The following is a 25,223-nucleotide window of genomic DNA, read 5'->3' on the forward strand; positions in this document are numbered from 1 at the left end:
AGTGACAGTAGTATTGCTGCCAGAGAGGCTTTTGCTGTGGCTCCATCCAACCAGGCAAGATACTCCTGGAATTCAATAAGTTATGAAAATTAGAAAGAATAGAAAACTCTTTGTTTATATAAATCAGATTTATTTGATGGATTTATTAAGCTGATGATATTTTATCTGAGATAACATCACTGTGCTAAATTAGACAGAAGGATGGTGAATCTGATACTCCTGTGATGCATAACATGTTTACTTAAAGCTGTCAAGTTTTTGCTTTGTGGGTGTCGGGGCACACCTGTTCAGATGATAGTGTGCCAAAATTGGAGGGCTGGGGTCCTGTCTTGTGACAAGCATAGCACTAGAGGGCTTTTTGGTTTCTTTGAACCTAGTAAATCCTGATTTTAAGACATATCCTTAACTTCTGTGAACATAATGAATCCCTAAAATGTGAACGCTTAAAATCCCACAAGATTAGGAGGCGTCCAGAGTCCTGCCATGGATTCCATCCGGAGGTATGTTTTATTTTGCATAGACAAGATGTAGTAAGAATGAAAACAAGTATATTTGTCCCCTTTTTGCATCTCCAGTTGTCTCTCTGATATTTCTGCTTGGATGTTTCATCATAATCTCAAACTCAGGATGTCCAATACTGAATTTCCCATCTTTCCTTCTAAACCAGGGGTGGCTAAATCCCACTTTTATCTGGCTCCTGAGGCAAATTTTCTCTCCCCCCCCAAATGATTTTAGTGGCAGGGGCAAAAAGAAAAAATATTAAAGTAGACACAGTACTGCAGTATGCAGAAACCAGTGCCCTGATGGGATTTCATATTGCTCCCTCCTCAGTTATCAAATCAACCATTTGATAAGGGAAGAAGGGGTGATAACCCACTCTTTAGCTTGACCTGCTTGAAAATGCTGGGGGGGCACATGTGTATCCTGTGTGTGAGAGAGAGGGAGGGAGGGGAGAGTGGCAACACCCATGGCAAGCATGTGGCCCTTGGAGGGTTGGCCAAAAGTAAAGGTGGTCCTCAGGTAAAAGTAGGTTAGCCACTCCTATTCCAAACTTTCCTCTCCTTGGCTGTTTTCCTTTAACCATTGAAAATATCACCATCCAGCCTATAGTCTTAGGGTTAGCTTTAGCTCCCCTCTCTCCTTTGTCCTCCTTATTCAGCCCATTGCTGAGTCATCTTGCTTCTCCCTGTACACCACCGCAAAAATATGGCCCTTCCTCTCTGTCCACACCTTGGTCATCTCTTGCCTTGACTACTGCAATCTTCTCCTCATTGGCCTTCCATTGTTTTCCTGTGTTTCCATTACATCTATCCAGCACTCTGCTGCCAAAATTTTCACTTCTGTAATCTCACTGATGCCTCCTCCTTAAATCCCAACACTGGCTTCAAATTCCTATACAGTGGCTTCTGAGCTGTACTCAAATCCATCACAAGCTCTTCAACCTTGCCTTCAAAGCAGTCTGTGTCACACCACTTTGCCTTTTTGCTCTTAAATCCTGATACAACTATACCCTTTATGTGAGAATGTTGGTTGGCTGGTGTGGAAGGCTTCAGCAGTGGCAGTAGCCTGCTTTTTTAAGTTAAGATTGAGCACTTATGCAGAGTATCTTTTCCTACCAGGTATACTGGATAGTGGAGTTTCCAATGCTTCTCTGCTTAATAACTGCTGTGGTCTATGCTCTGGTAACCTCTATCTTAGATTACTGTGATGTGTTATGCATGCCTTTGAAGATGGTTTGAAAACTGCAATTTGGTGCAGAATATAGCAGCCAGGTTGCTGACTGGGAAAAGACAGTCTGAACACATAACACTAATCCTGGCACAACTGCATTGGCTACCAATTAGCTTCCGGGCCCACCTCAAAGTGCTGGTTTTGACCTCAGTCTTCTGCAGCTGAGGACCCCAGCACCTCAAGGACCACTGCTTCCCCCACGAACCAAACCAGACCCTGCATTCTTCATCTGGGGCTCTTCTCTGTGTGCCCCCTCCAAGGAAGATAACACATGAACTGCCTTCTCAATGGTGGCTCCCTGTTTATGTAATGGCTACCCCAGGAAGGCATGCCTGGCACCATCACTATCTGTTTTTAGGAACCAGGCAAAAACATTCTTGGTTTTTCAGGTATTTAGACTTTAACTCCCCCCTCCATTTTTGGTGAGATGGGATTGTGTATTTTAGGTTATTTTACACTTGTTTTTAATGATTGTTTTTTGTAAGTCACTTTGTGTTTCATTTTCTGGAAAAAAGCAACTAATAAATATTAATAATAATAGATTATGATGGGAAGCATTGGGTATTCCATTTCTCGGGCTCTCAAGTAGCAATGGATGCTCTGCAGGAACATACCAGTCTAGCTGAAAGATGAGGTCACTGCTGTCAGCCTCCTCCCTTTGCCCTGGCAAGTTTTAGAAAAGTGGGGTGGTGAGGAAATTTGAGGTCAAGTTTCCCAAGGGTTGGGCTTTCCAAGCTTCCTCAAAGATACCTCAGACATATCCCATGTCTTGTCCAGGAGTTATCCAGGAAGGGAATTGCAACCTGAGCCAAAAGGAACTTGCCCATCACTACTCCACAAATCCTTATCATTGTAGCTCCTAAACACAATTATACAGGGAAGTATGAAAAACTGGGGGGTGGGGTGATGATGATATTTATTTAATTAAACTTCTATCCCGCCCTTCCACCCAGAAGAAGCCCAGGGTGGCAAACAAAGGGCAAAACACTAAAAACATATTACAACATTTATAGGGCAAACTCTTAGTTTATTAATTTAAACAAATATAACATCATTCTTAACTACATTTGATTGGCAATGTGAGTTCACTGAATCCTTATAAAATATATTTTGAAAATTGTAATAATTGTATGTTAATAAATTGCTTGAAAGACCACTGGAAATCATTGCTAAAATTGCCTTTGATATCAGTGCCTTGTGTAAAAATTTCAGTAATGCAAGGCTCTTGGGATTACACGTTATTTTCTTCACTCAAATTCTATCATTATTTGATAAATTATGTAGTAATTCATGAATAGAGCACTTTCCATGTGCAAAGTGCTTCCCGGTCTTTCTTCCCATTTATCTTCACAACATTTGGGTAAAGTGGGTTGTTAATATTCCATTCTGCAAATGGGGGAATGATACGGAAAGATGGTAAGTAACTCAAGGGAACAAGCCCATGACTCAAGTGGGCTCAAGGACAGTACTCCATTTATTGCATCAGGCCTGCACAGCTTGTGACCCAATGAGCTGAATTCAGCTATCCCTCTTCCCCTCCCCCATGAATGGCAGTCCAAAGCATGTAGCAAAACCAGAGTGCTTATCAAGCTCCTGCTGGGGCTGGCAGGCTGCCTTCACCTTCAGGGACACAAGTCGTATAGGCCAGCCTTTCTCAACCTTTGTGTCCCCAGATATTGCTGGACTACAGTTCCCATAATTCCTGACCATTGGCAATGCTGGCTGGGGTTGATGCGAGTTGTAGTCCAGCAACATCTGGACCCAAAGGTTGGGAAAGGCTGGTGTAGGCCTTTACTGAATCACACTTTATCTAAGCAATCTTTGTGGTTGTGATCACTTTTCAGTCCCACAGTCATATCCTGTTGCATTCTGTCAGATGTCACCTATACTGTATGTGTGCTGCTAAATATTAACTGGAATTATTGAAACACTGCTTTTTTTCTCTCTCCACTTTTTTTCCCCAGGAGAATGCCAGAGAATGTGGTGGTGTTTTAGGCCTGAGTGCTAATCCTACTGTTCTTGCACTCCCTCTGATTTTGACCATTTTCTCAAGGTGACACTGACTGAAAAGCAATCGCTTGGCATGCTAAAAATACATGGAAAAACTGTGAACTGAAAAAAGGTGCAACTTAGAAGACATGAAAATATAGTCAAAACATCAGCATTTCATGATTTTAAATGGTAGGAAGATATAAACTCTCCAAATTATGTAAAAAAAGATTTATCTTTTTTTGGCACATCATGCAAATATGGATTTGCCATACAATAGTTACAGTTCATCAAGAAGAGGACGTCAATAGATAGAAACGAATGGTCATTATTTTCTGCTTTGTTCCATGGAAAATGGTTTAAAACTGTGTACTTTTTAAATAAAGTATATTAAAATCACAGTTTCCTAGCAGATGTTTGTTTTTATCTGGCCATAAAGCAAACCTGGTACAACAGATTATACTTAACATCTCTTGCCAAACTCTCCAAAACACTTTACACAGGAGAAAACAAGGAGACACTTGCATTTATTTTATTTATTCTTACATTTATAGCCTGAATTATGGCTGAACGGAGACTTGAACCCTGGTCTCCCAGGGCCTGATCCAACACTCTAACCACTACACTGTACAAATCTCACAGCAACTACCTTCCAACTACTGCACAGTGCTGAAGGTGGTTCTGTACCTTACCTGCTATATTCACTTATCCTGCACTAACCTGTCATACGCTGGCTTTTCAAACAGGGGTGTAAATAGACTGACCAAATGTGCTTTGTGGAATACTGAAGAATGTTTAATCTTGCAGTGAATCTGGTTAAACTTGCTGTAGAACAGAAACAATACAAAGAGGCCTGCAGCCCCTTAAAAAGGTGAATGTGTATTGTGGCATAAGCCTTTTTGGACCACAGTTCACTTCCTCAGATGCACAAAGTGTTACCTTGAGTTGCAGATTCATCTCTACATGGTGGGGTGGAGGGATTGTAAAAAGTGAGGGCAGGGGGAAATGAAATGCAAGAAAAAAGTGCAAACATGTTCAGCAATGCTTACAATTTGCATAGCCCAGACATCTTGGTGCCTGATGGAAAGGACAAGATGTCCCTTCTGGTCCATGTATAAATGCCGACTGGACTGGCAGTTGAATCTTACTTCAACACTGGAACATAGGAAGCTGCCTTGCACTGAGCCAAGCCATTGGTCCATCTAGCTCAGGGCTGTTCACGCTGACTGGTAGCGTCTCTCCAGGGTTTCAGGCAAGAGCTTTTCCCAGCCCTCCCTGGAGGTGCCAGGGATTGAACCTGGGACCCTCTACATGCTAACCAGATGCCCTACTACTGAGCTATGGTCCTGCACTAGCACTGGGACATCATCCCCCACCACATCTGAAGGCAGCAGGCAATCGTAGGGAATCACTTGGCATACGTAGCTCTGTCCCCCAATGATGTGGGGCTGTTCCCACTCCCCAGTATCTGCTGTATGAGGTGGACACCCGGAGGGGAGGGAAACAGTGCACGGGGAGAAACCAAAAGAATGGGAATATTAGTATATCATAGATAGTAGAGTTGGAAGGGGCCTATAAGGTCATTGAGTCCAACCCCCACATATGTTTGTGTTCCCTTAGGGGAAAAAATTAAGGGCATCTCTGTTTTCACTGCACATGCATGGGAGCATTTAGAGAGGCCCTGAATCCTTTCTGGGATAAAATGCAACTTCTCTGCGTCTACAATCACCCCCCAGTTTTTCGTAAGTCATGCAAACCAAGGCTGGCCAGCAGAGAGGGTCTGATGATACACTGAGAGGGGCAGTTTTCCTACAAACATCTCGATAATGATGTTGAGTGGGTGAAGACTCCTCTTAGCCTGATTTGGAATTGATCTGAGAAAAAAAGATTAGTGTTCACACACACGCACATCAGAGGTCCCCTTAGTTAATACAGATTTTTTTCCCTAATCGGTTCTAAATCAGACTAGTGGGTATTTACCTGTTTTTAAACAGAAAGTATGATTGATTTTGACACAGTACAGCAAAAGAAGGAAAAAATATTGAGCTTCAGAATACAGGTACTGGGGGCTGATCAGCCTTCCTGTCACTTTGTATGTTATTTGTCACACTGCTATTTTCTTGTTATTTTCATTAACACTGTGTCTTTGCCGATACATTCTAAATAAGCCTATTTGGAATTGTGATAAATGATGCAAGCTGTCAGGAGTAGAGCCATCCAATCAAACCAGAGTTCTTTAAGCCCTTCAAAATCCCTGTTGGAAACCATATTATTTAGAAATATCGTGAGTCACTGCTTAAACAGATATGGATGACCCTGTCATCTTTCTTGACATGTGTTCAACAAAATGTGGTTAGCGGATCATTTGCGTTCAGTTGCAAGGTCATTGTGTTTATACACATTTATTCCTGGCAACTGCATAGTGAAGATAGGGCAATTACAAGTCAATCAGAGGTGAGCAGCTTTTGTTGTACATGGGATTCCAGCTGCTACCCTTTTAAGTCAAGATTGAGGCTGTTACTTTCATTGTCATGGTGTTGGACTCCATCTCCCATCAGCCCAACCAAAATATCCAATGGTCAAGGATGATGCTCTGGACCACCTGAATGAAGCTCACAGACCACTCATGGGACACTGTTTGGGAATCCCTGCTCTCCTTCAAATGTTCAGGTGTGAGTGTCATTGCTTTTATGCAGCCAAACCGCACCAGAGAGAGAGATTGGCAGGCTCAGGGGAATCTTGTAATTTGCTGAAGTACATACAAACTTTTTTTGGGGGGGGGTACTTAAATGGAAGACTCAAAAACAGTCCTATGAGAACCCACTATGCTAAATAGCCCCAGAACATTGACTGACTGTTACAGGGATGGAAAAACAGGTGGAATGGGAAATGGAATGAAGTACTGTAGAGGAGAGCGTGGAATATGATAGTGGAACATTCCACATTGCAACATTTTATTGCAGGTCCCACTGCATATCAAGATTCTGATTCTGGTAGATCTAGTTCAGTAGGGATGAATGTTAAATATAATGTGTGACTCTCACTTCACTGCAATGATAAGAAAAACAAGCAAATCTTCGCATGAAAAGAGAGTTTGGTTTCTGATGACACAAACAAATTGAATCCTAATAAAACTTGCTTGTCTGGTTAGGAGCTATTAACAAAGTGAAATTTGGGAGACACATGTGAATTTAACAATACAATTAAAATTCCCAGCCAGATGCGGTTGTCATAAATTGAGATGGAAGCAGGAAATATTTTCCAGCAAATGACTGTGAACATTTTTATACGTGAATGGTTTAGTGGATACGCTGAATGACTAGATTATTGCAAAGAAAAGACCTTGTAAATAAATAAATGAAAGACAGTAGTTAATTTCCTGCAAGATTATGAAAAAAAACTATTAATAACTCATGGTTCATTTTGGAATAAAGGAGACTAGGTCTAAGGAATTAATAATAGAAATTAACATACCAGGCTAAATATATTACAGGGGAGGAGGGGGGAATTAGACAGCACAATGTTTCTTTTATGAAGTCAGATTTGGAAACTTATATTCAGGGCCAGTTCCAAAGGGCGGCCAGGTGGGGCCCTGGCCGAGGGCCCTGGGGCTGCAGGAGCCCCTCTGCTCCTCTTCTGCAACTCCAGTATATGCACGCATCCCTGCCATGGGCCAAGATGGCGGCAGAGGCTTCAGCCCCTTAGGGAAACCTTGGCCACAATCTTGGTTAAGGGCAGCGCTGCGTGCGCAACCACACCACAGCCGAGAAAGTTAGGTTGAAGCAAGGGAATGACAGGGGCTCTGAAGCTCTCACCATGCGAACCTGCCATGAATCGCGGAAGGCGGTGCTGGGGCCTGGGGCAGGCTTGTGCCCAAGGGGCCCGGCATGGGCCAGCCCTGCATATGCTGTAGATCTCTTATCCTAAACATCCCCATTTTACCTACCAGCAGATAGAGATAAAAGCAACATAAAGGGATAAGCTGCCTACAGACCGAATTTCCTTTCTAGGACACTTTTAAGAGAAGGATAGACATGCTAATGCTGGGGCTCCTCTAGGCAGAGGATATTCTGTCTGAGACCAAGGAGTTGTGTTGGTGGCCCTTTTGCTCCCTTCCAACTGTTTTTATTCAATGTTTCTATATCGCTGATTTCAACAGAATTTACTTCAAAGTAAATTCCCAGTCACATTTTTTTTTAAAAATCAGTCACAATGAATTGTTGTATGTGTGCAGAACACCGTTGTTCTAGATCTGCATAACTGAACTTGCAATATTTACAAAACAAAAGCATTGTTCTAGGCCAGGAATGGGGGCCTGTGGCTCTCCAGATATGGATGGCCTCCCAAGTCCCATCAGCCCCAGCCACCATGACCAATGGCCAACTATGATGGGCGCTAAATGCATCCCTGTTGCCCTCTTGTAGCTGGCCTTTGGGACTATCCCCAGGCGGCGTCCTGTTTCTCCAAGCCACACCGCTCACTGGCCCTGTGGCATGCCCTCTGTGAGTGTGTTTGCCTGGCTAGCATGAGTCCATGAATTCTGATCATGCCTCTTGCTTGCCTGGATGGAAGATTGAGAAGGGTGTGTGAATCTGGGTAGAAATTAGCCTGCTGTACAAAGGTAACATTTACATTCCTTGCTCTGCTCTCCACTGACATGTGGCCTCTGTGTGGCCCTCGGGCTGAAAAAGATCCCCCAGTTCTAGACCCTTAAGCAGCAGCAATTGTGTTTTTCTATTTGGGCCATTCTGGCCATATATTCGAGGTTTCTGGGAGCTGACCCTAGTGTTCCATGCTCCTATCCATGTTTTTAAAACCCGTCGAAAAGTGGCCAGAAGTGGGTTTGTAGGCATGGGAAGAGTCTGACCCTTCATGCACTAGACACAGGGCTGGCATCTGGCATAACTCGGCCCTTGGACACCAGCCTTCCCTGGACCCACAGCACCCACCTGCACCTACCTCTCCCACTGCAGTACATGCTGGCCACGCTGTGCTCTAAGGGGTTGATGCCTCAGCCGCCATCTTGGTTAGTGGCAGGCATGTGCGCAAAGTGGCCAGCATTCACCCCAATGGGAGAGGTAGGTGGGGAATGCAGGCTGGCGTTGTGGGCCTGCATGGCTGTAGGGGGGTGCCTGGTAGCTTCCTCTCTGTGATCCATGGCAGGGTTGGGAGCTGCCACTGCCACAGATTGCAGAATAGGAGCACTACAAACCTACTCTAAGGAGGGGCCCTTCAGAGGCCCCTCTGGGACCCAGGGGCCCTTGGCCAGGGCCCGACCTAGCTGCCCTCTGGTGCTGGCCCTGACTAGACATATCTCAAGTTATTCTCTCTGCTAATTTGTATTCATTTTCCCTAAAAGCACCGCAGCTAAAATTACAGTTGGAGCCACAGAAGGACAGGAGCTTATGACCAGATAAGAAAACAGAAACAGGAGAACAAAGAGAGTGGCTATAGCCACTTGGGCACACCTGAAAGCCACTTGGGCATGCCTGAAAGACTTAAAGAGCACTTAACACTGTATTTCCTATACCAAAGCACCCTTGTTTAGTAGACAGCCATGGGCAGACTGCCAGTGTGCTGCTGCCAGATACAAATGAATTAAAGAAAAACAAAAAAGTGTCTGTGAACATATCTTTTCCGCCCAGCCACAGAGGAAGTTTCCCATTGTGTGTCCTCAATGATTCACTGCTTCTGCCTTGCCTCCTTCCTGTCAACCTCTGCGGGGAGTGTGGAATTTTGGCTTTTCTTAACATTGGGTATGACTGGATCATTCAGTCACATCCAATGCGGAGATGCAGCAGACTTATCTATTCTCAGAGGAGACATGGATCTCTGAAAGTATTCTTTGCCTTTCACTCAGGAGCCATGCCTTGATCAGAGACTCATACAGAGGCACAAAGGGTCAGGTGGGCTGGACTAATCTGATGACCCTTTACATACTTTATGTTTGGGTATAGGAATGAAATGTGTCTCTGATTTGAATTTGGGGTGGGGAAGGTGTGCCTCTACTATCAGAAGTCTGAGAAACACTGACTTAGTATGGATGACTTTGATGCTGCCAGAGGATGGGACTCTCAGGAGCCAGGTGCCAAAAAAAGACATTGTCTCCGTTGATGGAGAAAGATTGTGCTAAGACCCCTGCAGAATGATGCTAAGCACCTTTCCACCCATCTGCTGCACAGAGGCTTCTTAGGACGGTCTCAACAATACCAGAGGGGATCATCTGTGCCCAGCTAGAGACCTTAAAATAAGCCTGACTCCAACAAAAGCTGTGATCCAAAGGAGATGCTCAAAATAAGTCTACTGAAAACTGAGAACTGGCCTATGCATGCAGTAGAATGAGGAGTCTGCGGCATGAAAAGGAGGAGACAAGGAGGAGAAAGTTTCTAGCCTGGTCAACTCTCTCTTGTGCTAGTTTTTTGCTTGTTTTCATAACCACTACCCACAGGAAAGCATTCAAAAATATGATTCTCCCTTCCAGGGCCGGCACCAGGCATGACTCTAGGCCCTTGGGCACCAGTCTGACCCAGGCCCACAGCGCCATAGCCAAACACCCCCCATATAGGCAGCACAGGGCTATGCATGCCTCTGCACCCCACCTACCTCTTGAGTTGTGTGAATGACTTGCGTGCATAGTGCGCATGCCTACCATAAACCAAGATGGTGGCGGGGGCATTAGCCCCTTAGGGAAGCCCCACCGACATCTTGAGTGATAGTAAGCATGCATGCACAGAGCTCATGGCATTCACACTGATGGGAGAGGTAGGTGGGGCATGCAGGAAGACTTACTGAAGACCACACTGTCTATATTGGGGGGTGCCTGGGAGCTCCCTCTCCGTGATCCGCTGCAGGGTACGGTTGCAGGACCTGATGCTGCCACAAATCACAGAACAGGAACACCACCATCCCACTGTAATGAGGGGCCCCTCTGGACCTCAGGGGCCCTCAGCCAGGACCCAACCTGGCTGCCCTCTGGCACCAGCCCTGCTTTCCCACCTGCAGTTTGAAATGGTACAGTCCATTCTACCACCTCAAATCTCTACCGCCTCACTGTGCTGCATGTATCAACCATGGTGGCTCAGACAGTCACCATGGTGGGAGAGATCAGTGGATCCTACCTAATGAACACACACTAATGTTAGTAAGAATTTCACACAGTGTTGGTGAGTACTAGGTGCAGAGCTTGGAAAAGTTACTTTTTTGAACTACAACTCCCATCAGCCCAATCCAGTGGCCATGCTGGCTGGGGCTGATGGGAGCTGTAGTTCAAAAAAGTAACTTTTCCAAGCTCTGACTAGGTGGGACAGTATCCAGAAGAACTATGGATGTTTGTTTATTTATAAAAGTATTTCTATACCACCTTCTCATAAAATATCAGGGTGGTGTACAACAACATCTATACAACAATATATAAAACCCATTAAAAACAAAACAAAGCAATCATTAAAGTCACTGGCTCATCAATAAATTTTAAATCACTGCATAGGTCTGTCATTAAAAAAAAAGTCAAAAGCAAAAATGTGAGAAAGTTCAGTGTGAATCAATCCCCTCAAGTGAGGCTCTGGCTCTTTTTTGGAGAATTTTGGAAAGTCAGGCGAGCCTTTTTTTCCCTCTGTTACCCAAGTTCTTTCCTCCCTCCGGGGTCAACCTTACCATTTGGCCAAGTGAGGTGGCCTCCTCAGATTTTGGAAGTCATGAAAGGGCAGCAAATTGCTAGTTACTTAATTTATTGTTGTTGCATTTTTATTGCTGGAGAGAGAGGAGAGAGACTTGCAGGATTTTCTGCCTCAGTTGCCAAAATAATATGAACAGCCAAAATGACTAGGCATCTTGACTTGAGGCGGAGGTGGGGAGATGCTATTTGGGAGGGCAGCCAAACTCTTGAGCAGGCCCTGACCACGTGGCATCCCATGTATTTGTTCATTGAAGCTAAGAAAGTACCCTTTCAGATCTGAAGTTTCTTGCCTTGATTTCTGACATGTTCACCACACATTCTGATGTAAAAAGTATCATCAACATGTGTTATGGAATGAAGCAGCTGTCAACAACAATAAAATAACAATACAAATGATCTAACAGGGTTGACCTACCATGAGTGAGGTGGCTGCCTCAGGCAGCTAATTTGGGGTATCATGTAAGCACAATAAATGGTTAATGGTTTAATTTAGTATTTATTCTTGTATTTTTACTGCCAAGAAAAAATGCTTGTGAGGTTGGTTGGTTGGTTTGTTTTTGCCAAACTAAGATGGTTGGCCTTGAATGCTAGTGCTGGTATGTACCTTGAGTTGAGGAGAGGAGATGCCTTTTACTGCTTTGCCTCAGGCAGCCAAATACCTTGGACCAGCCCTGCCTCTCTCAGCCTCAAGATATGGACAAAGCCAGATCATTTTACATATAGGAAAAGGCAGGAGTATATTGCAAGTCGCAGGTGGGGAGCCTCTGGCCCATGGGCCAAATTTGAACTGGCATGTCAGGCCATTTCCTCCAAACCACTCCCACCTGCCCCACATCTGATGTCATATGTGGGTGGATCAGCTTGGCGACCCAGTTCCCACAGGGAACTTGATCATGCAGCCGATCCCTGCTGATGGGCAGTGAATTCAACCCTGTTGGATGGGCTGCACGGCCAAGCTCCCCATGGGAAACTCGACTGCATAGCCAATTTTTGCAGAAAGCAGCTTTGCCAGCCCTGTGCTCAGTGCTTTGCTGACCATAGGGCTGGTAAAGCCCGTTGCCCGGCATTTCCCAAGCATCTGAAAACTAGCTGTCCCACCCACCTGTCAAAGTTGGCCTGCGGGTGTGGGAACTGATAACGGTCTGGCCCGCCAGGCTAAAAAGTTTCTCCACCCCTCTTGTAAATTAAGATTGTAATCTACCCATTTTACAATATCGATCAATGGGTTGTGCCCATGTGTTATGTACGTGAGTGGTCACCTACAGATCACCAAACAAGAAGTGCATTATCCAACTAGAGAGGAGGCACCAATTTACATACACTAATTTAGAAATGCAAATTTAGAAAGGAATACTATAAATTTAAATCCACAGTTGGGAGGACAGTGACTAGGTGACCTGTATGCCAGGTCAGTCGCTGTCCAGTTGCTAACTGTTGATGGGCAAAGTCAAGGCCCCGTCTCCTCTCCTTTCTCAGGCTTCTTACTCTAAACTGGACAACCCTTGAAAGAGAGGAGGCCTTCAGACATTCCGCAAACAGTCTTTCAGATAGAGGACTGTCCTCTGTAAAGTCAGACACATAGCCACTTTATTCTATAGTGAAAGGAACATTATACTGCTTCGTGGCTGTGTTTCCAAAAGAAGAGCAACAGTGACAAGTAGCGGGACTTCGTAACCCCAGCCGCCTGTTCTTTTATTCTTGACCCCAAGTGAGCTACATAGAAATTCCAGGCCAGATTCAGGCACCCCATAATCTGACAAAGTGACTCTGAAGGAACAAAGTTTGCTTATTGCATGAGATGCTTCAGCTGGGACTGCAAAGAGACCTTTTGAGACTCCTGTAAACCTTGGAGCTTACAGCTGCGCAGTCTCCTCCAGTCGCCTCATTGTCTGAATACAAGCTACTGAGAACTCTCAATGGCAGCCTTTTGCTTCTAGTTTCAATTCTGCCAATGTTATGTGTCCGGAACAGGTGGCAGCCTGAGGCAGATTGATTCAAAGGAAGCAGTAACTGTTTCATTGTGCAAGCAACTATAAAGGGCCATTTTTTTCCCAGAACTGAAACCCTGCTAGCCATTGGCATTTTTACCCCCTCCTGGTTTAGAGATCAAGGTGGAAGACGGAGCATTTGCAGTTGTTTTCCTTGCATCCCTCTTTAAGGAATTCTTTGTGCCTCTTGTTCACAATTATTTGTTGTGCAGTTTGATCCTGTGCATGTTTACTCAGAAGTAAATCACACTGAGTTCAAACGGGATTTATTCTCCTAAGTAAGTGTGCATAGCACTATGGCCTACATTCGTTAAGTCTTTAACATGCCACAAGTCTCTGCTGTTTTTGGTCAGCAGACTAAGGGTAGAGACACGCTCACTGTTCTGCTGGTTCCAGTATGTCTCTATCTCTCTTTTCTGAAAATGGGAGCAAATGATGCTAGTCAAACCCCAGTCCCTTTTACTGTAAAAGGGGAGATCAGCTTGAGTGCGTTTTTTTTTAAAAAAAAAATGCTTCAAAGAGAATTTGCAACTGATAGGCAGATTAACCCATTCCCACTCCAGGTGTGGCCAATTGAAACACTTTGCTACAGGCGACTAGTGTGTTCACAGCCTAACACAAGAATTCTTTCCAGAATTCATGTTTTTACATTTGGCTTTTTCTGCTTCCTAACAAAAATACCTTTGGGTGATCTTTGCCAGCTGCATAAATAGTTATAAGTAAAAGATTTTTTAAAATTTATTTTGCAAAAATATTGCCAAAAAAAAAAAACCCACAACAGCGTCAAGAATGGATTGGGAAATATCACTACAACCACACACAAGGGATACAACTCAAGTGAACTGCAACTTAAGTTATAGCCTACATTTTCCTCTAACCTAAACAAACTGTTTTTAGTCTGTAGATCTGCATACTATACTGTATGTTCTAGGCTTAGATATGAATTTATTTTTTTTGTTTTTTTTGTTTTATTTATTTTATTTGTTTTATTGTTTTATTTGTTTACATAATTCCCAAGTTGAAGTGGGGGGAAAAAAGGCCCTGAGCACATACGGTCTATATCAGGGGAGCCAAAATGGTGTCCTGCAGATGTTGTTGGACTATAGCTTCCATCTTCTCTCATTGTTGGCTATGCCAACAGGGCCAAGGGCAGAGCTTGGAAAAGTTACTTTTTTGAACTACAACTCCCATCAGCCCAATCCAGTGGCCATGCTGACTGGGGCTGATGGGAGTTGTAGTTCAAAAAAGTAACTTTTCCAAGCTCTGGCCAAGGGGGAACACAACTGGCACAGTTTGGGGGGGGGTCTTCTCCTTATGAAGGCAAGATGGAATGTGGCTTGTCTTGAGGCAGTGGGGTGGCAAAGGGAAAAATGGTAAAACCTAATGGAAACACCTCACAGCCCTTCACATCTGCATATTCTCAAACACAGATGTTCACACATATACACACACCTCACATAGTTACATGAACAATAGGATTGCCAACATGTTTTTCTTGGGAACCTTTGCCTTTAATAAGCAGAATGTGAGCCATAAGCAAAGCAAGCTTTCCCTGGTATGCATATTCAGTGACAGAAAAGCCTCACCTGCTGAAATCCCATTTGTCAGGCAGCTGGCAAAGGTACAGGCGACTCAGCAGAAAAAAATAGTGGCAGCTCTAACGCATCACAGCAGTTTTATAACAGAGGAATATTCAGGTAAACTACAGGTGATATGTTGCCATGGAAATATGAAAGCTGCGCAGACAAGGAGGGAGACCTTCTGCCCCCCCTCCCAAAATGAGATGATCCAGGTGTCTACCTGGACACTTGAACAGGCTACAACTTCAGATAAAAAGAGATCAAGAAACAAGAGTGTTGAATTTGGGGTCTATACACATCTGACGTGGGAACTGTGGAGCTTGGTTGTCTATTAAAGATGTGTACCTCTACCTATGCTCAACCTGTATATATATATATAAATAAGCCAAAAATTACTAAATGCCAAAAAGCCTCCACCTTCCAATGGAAACCAAAGCTGGGTACGTGCTGTGCTTCTGGAACTTCTCACCACTCACAGCAGTGGAGTATCCATTCAGATTGCTTTTTGCTGTGTTTTGTCCATGCCCAGTTTGGCAATTCAGACAGTTGGTGGTTGAGGTGCGCATGCAAATGAACTGCAGGAACAGCTACAGTAAACTCTGCAAGCTCCAATCCCAGTGCTAAGTTTAGAAATTAACCTAAATATATTGGATTTCAGGAGGAGTATATCATGGACAAGCAAAAACCCATGGAAGAATAAAGGAAAAGAATGGAGCCAGCTTAGCCTAGCTAAGCAAGAGTTGGAATGGGTCTTCTATGGGTGAAAGTGTTACTCTTCTATTATCCCTTGCAACACTGAGCTGCCTTCTTTTCCCCCAGTTTTTACCTATCTCATGCCACATCTGTAGTACACTTTTAAAGCACTATGATACCACTTTAAATAGTCATAGCTTCCCCCGAAGAATCCTGGAAACTGCTGTTTGTCAAGACCACTGAGAGTTTTTAGGGGACCCCTATTCTTCTGACAGAGCCACAATTTCCACAGTGATTTAACAATAAATTCCTCTTCCCAGTGAACTCTGGGCATCCTTCACAAACTACAGTCGTCTTCCCTTCTCCCAGATTTATTGGGAGGAGCTAGGACTGTTAAGTGGTATTATAGTACTTTAAATGGATAGTGTGGATAGGAAAAACCCTCCTGCCGTGAAGGTGTCTGTTTCTTTAGCTGACAGAGCCCATAGCGATGGGGCTAGAGGAAGAACAAAACAGTGGTCAAATTGAAAGGAGCCATTAAGGAATGTTGTAAGTTCAGATGTCACTGCTTGCACACAATGACATGAAAGTGATCTGCGACTGTGAAAAAAACTGTAGCTGATTCCTACAGGCATATGTATGATAAAACCAATTCTCACCATTGGGGGTGAATAATACTGGCATGCTGTAAGCGTAATTATACATGACACATTCAAACAATGTTGGCGCCCCCAAAAAAGTTATTGAACTATATTTCCTGTCATTCTTGACCAGTGACCATCCTGGCTGAGAATGATGGCATCTCATCTGGAAGGTATCATATTCGCTATCCCTGAATTGGATGGTAATCTGAATTCACCGTCCATATTTATTTATTTATTAGATTTATATCCCACTTTTCCTCCCAGCAGGAGCCCAGGGTGGCAAAAAAAGCACTAAAAACACTTTAAAACAGACTTTAAAGTATATTAAAACAAAACAACAAATTAAAAACATATTGAAACAAAACATCTTTAAAACATTTTAAAAAGCTTTAAAAACATATTTTTTAAAAAAAGGTTTAAAAATATATTTAAAAGCAATTCCAAAACAGACGCAGACTGGGATAAAGTCTCTACTTAAAAGGCTTGTTAAAAGAGGAACATCTTCAGTAGGCGCCTAAAAGATAATAGAGATGGCTCCTGTCTAATGTTTAAGGGGAGGGACTTTAATATGTTTCTTAATAATGTTTTTAACCCTTTTTAAGGTTGTTTTTTAAAATGTTTTTAATGCTATTTTGTTTTAATGTATGTTAAGATCTGTTTTTATGATGTTTTAAAGTGTTTTAGTGCTTTGTTTGCCGCCCTGGGCTCCTGCTGGAAGGAAGGGCAGGATACAAATTTAATATAAATATAAATATAAATATAAATATTATTATTATTATTAATAATAATAATAATAATAATAATAATAATAATAATAATAATAATAATAATAATAATAATAATAATAATAATAATAATAATAATTCCAAAGTGTCGGTGCCACAACACTAAAGGTCTGCTTCTTTTGTTGTGTAGAACTAGGGTTGCCAGACTCAGGGCCTGAGACTGATCCTGTATCTTTAGGAGAAGAGAAAGTCAGCCAAGTGCAGGTGTTTTAAAGATACAGAAGACCTCTTGGTTGCCAGGCCCAGCCTCCAAGAGGTCTTCTGTATCTTTAAAACTTGTGCAGGGGGAAAGGAGAATTCCACCTTGTGGTTTTCCCATTACAATGTCGCAAGAACACCTGCACTTGGCTGACTTTCTCCTCTCCTAAAGATACAGGATCAATCTCAGGCCCTGAACCTGGCAACCCTATGTAGAACAGACTTCCTGATAAGATGGTATCTGCAGGAGGCCCTCACCTGCAGTGATTGACTGGGTGTATAAGGGGTAAGATGGTGGCCACATTCACACTGTACATTTATTCCACTATTATTCCATTTTAAACAGTCATGGTTTCCCCCAAAGAATTCTGGGAAGTGTAGTTTGTGAAGGAAACCGAGATTTGTTAGGAAAGCCATAGTCCCCTTACAGGCCGGCAATTCCCAGAGTTCTCTGGGGAAAAGGACTGACTGTTAAACTACTCAGGGAACTGTAGCTATGTGAGGAGAATAGAGGTCACCTAGCAACTCTCAGCACCCTTCACAAACTACACTTCCCAGGATTCTTTGGGGGAAACCATGACTGTTTAAAGTGGAATAATAGTGGAATAAATGTACAGTGTGAATGTGGCCGATCTTTCAGGTATCCTGTTTCCAAGTTGTACAGGGCTTTGTACACCAAAACCAGAACCTTGAACTTAGCCCGGCAGCTAATAGCCAATAGGTAGCCAGTGCAATTATTTTAGCAGCGAGTGACATGTTGGTGATACCCTGCTCTAGTGAGCAGTCTCGCCACCGCATTTTGCATCAGCTGCAACTTCCAGACCTACCTCAAGGGCAGCCCCATATAGAGCGCACTACAGTAACCTAGGCTGCAGGTTACCAGTGCATGGACAACAGTGGTCAGGCTATCCTGGTCCAGAAACAGCCATGTCTGTCTTACCAGCTGAAGCTGGTAAGGCACTCCTAACCACTGAGGTCACCTGGGCCTCTAGCAACAAAGATGGATCTAAGAGATGGATCTCATTTAACAATGAGACAAAAATTAGAGCAGCTCACATTTATATATGCTCTAGCTGGCAGTGATAGATAGTCAGACAGACAATGCGGTCAACTTGAATTTGGTCCCCATTGCAGGGCTCTGTGGTTTTCAGAAAGTTATTTTATTTAAGGAGCAATCCTTGCTATTGTTCAGGCCTCTTCAAGGTCTAAAACTAAAATGTTATAGGAATATCCACAAATTATGTTTCTGGAGAATGGGTAACAAATAGCTATCTGTATTCTTCATAAATCTAAAATTGCTTTTATATGCTTACTGCTTTCAACCCAAAATCAGCCTGCATAATTTTGGTTCAGTAGAAGGGGCACCAAGATTACATATATAAAGGCTTGCAATTTCCCTGTCCCTCCACTGTTAAAATCTATGCTAGCAGGATAATCACAATATCTTTAGAAAGTGTTGAATTTGTGGGAAATGAAAACAGCATTGCTCAAGTCTGTGCTTTTTTTCTGCCATGGAATCATTTTTTTATTTTTAATTTAATTTTTTTTTACATATGGCAGTTATTACATCTTTGTGTCTGTCTGTCTTTGAAAGGAAAGGCTTATGCTGAACATATTTAGCACTAATCACTTAACAGTAAACAATGATCTTAAATAGCCTTACGAAGGATGTAAATGATCTGCAGTTCATGCACCTTACTTCCAGCTCAGTCTTTGAGGCCTTTAGGCAATTCTGTTTCAGATTAGAACAAAGCATGAATCTCCAAGACTGCGTTTCACTTGAGAGGTTGATGTTCATAGCTGTGAAGTTAGAAATCTGTCCCATTCACTCTTTCCCAAATACAGCACCCCCTTTCTTTGTAAGGATCTGGCAGATTCAAGATTAGTATAGACAGGATACCCTGAGGAAATATTAATAGCCTCCAGAAGGAAAAGGAACAACAGCAAAAGAGAAAGAGAGAGAGACCACCTCTATCCTCATGTTTGACTCTTTAATCTGTTATACACGCGTGGTGGTGGAAGACCTTGTAACACAGTAGAAAGGCAAAGGAGCATTACGACTTTGTGGAAAGATTAACTTGATACATGTTTCAACTGCTCCTTTAGCAGCAGTTCCTATGGGCATCCATGCCAGAGGATTGGAAATATCCTCATACAGGAGAGCTTTGATATTGTAGAACTTCCCAACAAAATGCCTCTAAAGGCTGGAGAAAGCACAACAGTGTGTGCCCCCCACCTCCGTTTGGAAGTGTAAGCTTTTATTGCTTAGTCATCATTTTAACTGTATTTTCCATCAACATGATTTTCATGTTCAAAAACAGCCCCATGTATTTGTGTGACCATATAGCATGCTACATCCAGAAGGGTGCCAGGTCCTTATTTGTAAAGAAGCAAGGCTATAACAGCAACAGCTAGCCCAATGAAGGATGGCAGCCACCTTCCCTAATAATATAAGGTACATTGCCCCCTTTACTAGGTTCGCTACTAGGATATATTGTAGAACAGCTTCCTATAGTGCTATCATATACCTCGAGCTCCCTAGTCCTACCATGATAAATTAGAGCAGGTGGAGGAGACCCCAGCTCCATGGTTTTACATGTTTCCCAGAATCAAAGGCTGCTCGCATTTAAATGACCACTGTTCATTAATGCTGGCCCACCAAACCCATGTTTTAGTATCATAGGAAAGTTGACAACAGGACTGCAAACCCACACTGAGTTCAGTAGTAGGGATTAGAAGTTGCAAAACAGAGGGTTTTGCAGAGTTCTGGAAGGACCCAGTCTATGATGCAATTGTGGAAGGATTTATACAAGGATGTACTGTGATTAGATGCAGTTCTCTCACATTTCTATGTTTTGTGTTCTAAAGGAAGCTATGGAAACCTTAATCTGGTCCAATGATAAAAAATTGTGTAGGAGATTACGGGTTTTCTCATTGGAGCTGGTAAATGGCAAATGTAAGACAGTTCGCACTGGAATCCTCATAAGCCATCACTTCCAGACCTGTTTATTTATTATTTATTATTTGATTTATATCCCGCCCTTCCTCTCAGCAGGAGCCCAGGGCAAACAAAAGCACTAAAAACACTTTAAAACATCATAAAAACAGACCTTAAAATACATTAAAACAACACAACTTTAAAAATATATTTTAAAAAAAACTTTTAAAACATCTTAAATAAAAAGGGTTCAAACATATTGTTTAGAAAAAAAGGTTTTAAAAAACATATGAAAAAGCAATTCCAGCACAGACACAGACTGGGATAGGTCTCAACTTAAAAGGCTTGTTGAAAGAGGAAAGTTTTCAATGGGCACCGAAAAGGTAACAGAGATGGCGCCTGTCTAATATTTAAGGGGAGGGAATTCCACAAGGTAGGTGCTGCCACACTAAAGGTCCACTTCCTAATGTTGTACAGAATGGACTTCCTGATAAGATAGTATCTGTAGGGGGCCCTCACCTGCAGAGCACAGTGATCGACTGGGTATATAAGGGTTAAGACAGTCTTTCAGGTATCCTGAAATATATCCTGAATATTGAGCATTCATCCTGATTTGTTTGGACAAAGTATGCAAGGAGGTTAAATGGATTGGCTATTTATTCTGATATTTGCAGGGAGGTTACACAACATTGTGTCAACCAATTGTTATCCCACACTTTCCAGTTCATTTTCTCATCACTTTCCTTACTGCAATTCTTTTCTTATTGTTTTTGTGCAAGAGTACCAAGCTACTCCAATTGTGGGATGTCAATTTGCCAGTGAGTAGGGTTGGGTGGGGGGAATGCGATTCAGTTTGCATTTAATGCTGAATCGATCAATTTCACGTTTTCCAAAACAATATGAGAACCAAAACACAGCCATACTTATCCAAATTTTGTGATGCTGTTCTTCAACCAAAGTTTATGCAAATGCATTTATTAGGGGAAAGTGTGTGTTAAAATTAACATATTAATGAAAATAACATACAAAAATGCATTATAGCAGGAGAAATTGCTTGCAAAAATGTATACATTTGTCAAAACCGCATACAAAATGTGTTTATTAAGAGAAATTCACACTAAAATTCTGAAGAATTTTCATGAGGATTGTTGTTTGAAAAAAGAAAATTGCTGCAGAAATGAGGAGAACTGAATTTAGAGTGGAAAAATTAGAAACTGAGAGCACTGAAATGTACAGATCCTTCTATCCCTACTGGTAAGCGATTGAATCCCACCCGCCAAATAGTGACAGTGTGGAAGTGCAAATCTAGCCTGACATTCTGCCTCCTAGAGTACTAGGCAGGTATCCCTGGAAAGCTTAAAAGAAGAGCATGATGTGGGAAGCCATCTCCTCATAGCTGTCACAGCATCTGGTCAACAGAAGTATATACTCTCTGAATGTGGAGTTCCATTTTGTTCTATTATATCTTCCACAAATGTTCCTCATATATTTTGCAAAAGCCCTCTAAGAGATCTAAACTAGAAATCAGCTCCATATTACACATTGCTTTAAAAAAATGCCTTTTGTTTCTTTTGTGCTGATTGTCAACCTATTCCATTGGGGCATTCTGATACCTAGCAGTTTGAGAGAAAAAATAATTTTTCTTCATCCACTCTTTCTATACTATTTGTAATTTTTAAAGCCTTTACATGACAGAGTGGTGTCTCTTCCAAACCTTGATTTCCCCTAAACAACTGGGTGCTGAGCCCACTTGGGAAGTGGGAAGAATTGTCCACGCATCTGGGCTCCTTAGAACTGGCAGTGGCATGGAAGTGTTCCAATCATACAATAACATCAGTTCAAACATTATACTCTGATGTATAGAGAGCTGCTATGTAAAAGAAATTGCTCAGGGTTGTCCACCTTATATTAGTAATGTTTGGATTGGCACACTTGCCTGCATTAAAGCTCTAATCCTATATATTACCTGGGAGTAAGTTCCATTGACAACAATGAGCCTCACTTCTAAGTAGACATGTCTAGAATTGCACTATCTCACCTGCAGTTCTATTGCCCATTCACTCAGTTTGCCTTCCTATTACCACAGAAATTATCATTTTTCTCTAATGGTGCTCTAATGTGGTTGTGCTACTCAGCCTTAGTCTCTATGACTTTGTGTAAAATGCATGTAGCATAGTCACAAAAAGCTTAAAATGCTTCTACTGTCTTACCATAGATTCTGAGTAAGTCTATGTTAGAATGTGCTATTTTCCACGGAAGAGAGTTGTAGCTATTGTTCTAGCTAAGGGGGAAAAACTCTAGCACCACCTAGTGCTAGAGTGACTAAGAGCATTATAAAGAATCACATGACACTATATTTTAAACAAATGAGAAAGCAGAGAGGGGATAGAGGAACCAACTACAGCCTTCTTCAAGCATTCCAATTCCATGTTAAGCAAGCATGTGGAAAGGATGGGGGCAATTGTACTGTCTCTGTCCCTTGCTACCTTTCTCTACAAGTTAGAGGGCAATTGTCTGAAGCAAGAAGACTCTTGTGCCTGTGTAGGGTCCTTGCACATTTTTGAATCCTGGCAAACCCTCCAGCTTGTGGATTCTCATTAGACCCTCCAATGAGACCAGCCAGAGAGGGTGGAGCTAGAGTGCTCATTCCCACAGCCCCCCCTCACATATTTGCTTAACACAGAATTGGAATGCCTAAATGTGTCATCCAAATATGCTGTAAAAGTCCACATTAAAAGGGCTAATCATGGATCATCCGACTATTATGTAGTTACTTCTAACAAATTGGCACTTTTCAAAACAATACACAAACAATACCCATGGTATTAGGGAACACTGCTTTGCAAAAATGTGTGTTATGAGGCAAAATTGCCTACAAAATGTGTATGTTAGGAGACATTTGTACTAAAATGCTGAATTTTTATGAAGACCTTTAAAAAAAAAACACCACAAGCTGATATTATTTATTTATTTATTAGATTAATATCCTGCCCTTCCACCCAAAAGGAGGAAAACTCCCCAAAAAATGTTTGTGGAAATGTGAAGAACTGAACTTAAGATTGGAAAAAGTGAAAAACAGAGAAATTAAAATTAACAAATTCACTCATTCCTAGCTACTTCCAATGCTATCATTACACCTGGACCCACTGACACTGGCATGGAAGGTCACAGTATCCAGATGACCAACATGACTGGCCTTTGTTTATGTTGCTGCTACAAAATAAAACCTAACCAAACAGAACCATCTTGGGGGGGGAGCCAGTTACTGTATCATTTAGGGAACATATGATTCATGCCTTTGAACATAGGAAGCTGTAATACTGAGTCTGACTCAGTGGTCCATCTAGCTCAGTGCAGTCTACACTGACTGGCAGTAGCTCTCTACGCTTTCAGACAGGGAGTCTCTCCCAGCCCTACCTGGAAATGCCAGGGATTGAACATCAGACTTCCTATATGCAAAGCACATGCTCCCCCACTGAACCATGACACTTTCCCAATGGTAATGGTGTAGCTACGACTATGACCAAGCATGGGTAAGAGCACAGAATCATGCCACCCATGTGGCAGTTGTGAAGAAATCATACATGATCACCACCACTGCATCCTCAAATAGATGTCCAGCAGTGCTTGTTAGGGTGGTGAATGGGGTTGTTAAAAATCCAGACCTGGAAACATCTGAAGCCTGATGTGAGAAAGCACTTTGAAGGCCAAGCTGCTTGCGTTCACTCTGACCTTGATGCTGCCGACAATGCAGGTCTTGTGGGGGTTGTCCAGAGCACCTCTAGGTCAGATTGGCTGAGATGAGTTTTAGTTGTTTCAGCCTGAGGATATGGTGAGGTCCCTGCTAATAGTATTTATGCAGAGGCTGGATGTCTATCTGTTGGAGATACTGTAGTTGCAAGATTCCTGCCCTTAGCAAGAGATTGGACTAGTTGACCTCTTGGGTCTTCCAGCCCTTTGGTTCTCCTGGCCAACTGTCTCAGCAATGAGGATACATTCCTCTTCCCCACCAAATTCACTTGTGAATAGTTTCACATCCTGGATGTACAAAAATAACAAAAAGTTATGACATTGTGCAGGATGGAGGGAGACATTTCCAAAATATCTCATCCCAGCTTCGGGACTGTATATAGGAAGATGATCTGTTGTCATCTCATCCCAGCTTTGGTACTGTATATAGTAAGATGACAAGTCAAGGCTCCCACAGGACATGCTAAAGTAGGATTCTAGCAGATACTAGAGATTGGTATATTCAGCTAGAACTGCAAAATGATCTTGGTTGCTTCTTTTTCTGTTCTGATTATTCTCCGTTTGGTTATTTTTGCCCCCAGTGAATAACTGTTCTTATTAACAACTGGCATCAGAACTCAGAAATAATGACCTGAATATATTTTGTTTTGTTCAGCATTTTAATGCAAGGTTTACTGCCATTAGACATGAAGAGATCATTCTAGAGGGGATATTTTTTGTCCTGGAAATGGATGATGGAGAGAGGGATTCCACATTTAGTCATTTTTGTTAATGATAAGCAGAACACAGTCTAACGTTCTGGTTCTAATTACACCTCTTAACCCCAGTCACTGCAGATGCACTTGGGTGCAATAACTTACAGCATACCATGGGTAACATTTTTCACAGAGGCCTCTCGGGTGGCAACATAAATCTCTTTCAATCTCCTGGATCAGTTTTCATCTGAAAACTTATAGGCTCCTCCTCTTGCATTTTTCTTAATTTACAAAACGTAGGGCATCTTCCCATAGACATCAGCAAAGATTTTCGCCACTTACAAAATGTAGGCTGGAGAGTAGGAAGAGTTGTATTTCTGTAATGGAGAGAAGTTGCCTAACAGTGTGAAAGATTTCCCATAATGTTGGAAAATACCATTGAAGTATTCCTATAGAGTCTAGGTTTAATTGGAAACTAAATCACCACTTGTTTGTATATGCTTGATGACACCTTCAAATCATAATTCTCTGTGCAGTTTTCAAGGTGGCTATCTGAT

General features: G+C 42.4%; 1 protein-coding gene across 7 annotated transcripts in view; it reads left to right on the plus strand.

Annotated features, from left to right (window-relative positions):
* CACNA2D3 (calcium voltage-gated channel auxiliary subunit alpha2delta 3) overlaps nucleotides 1-25,223 on the plus strand; it is a 1,117,495-nt gene that overhangs the window by 952,988 nt on the left and 139,284 nt on the right. For 2 of the 7 annotated variants that reach the window (XM_061618247.1, XM_061618244.1), the window contains exons 36-37: nucleotides 464-500; nucleotides 3,696-4,121. The exons of 1 other annotated variant lie outside the window; for it this stretch is intronic. In XM_061618247.1, coding sequence (XP_061474231.1) covers nucleotides 464-500; nucleotides 3,696-3,739 — 81 coding nt within the window. In that variant the 3' untranslated portion in view covers nucleotides 3,740-4,121. Of the gene's footprint in view, nucleotides 1-377; nucleotides 501-3,695; nucleotides 4,122-25,223 lie in introns of those variants that run through there. 4 more of the 7 variants (XM_061618245.1, XM_061618246.1, XM_061618243.1 and 1 more) reach the window with 3 other exon arrangements.

The sequence above is a fragment of the Rhineura floridana genome, chromosome 3, assembly GCF_030035675.1.
Source record: "Rhineura floridana isolate rRhiFlo1 chromosome 3, rRhiFlo1.hap2, whole genome shotgun sequence".
NCBI lineage: Eukaryota > Metazoa > Chordata > Lepidosauria > Squamata > Rhineuridae > Rhineura > Rhineura floridana.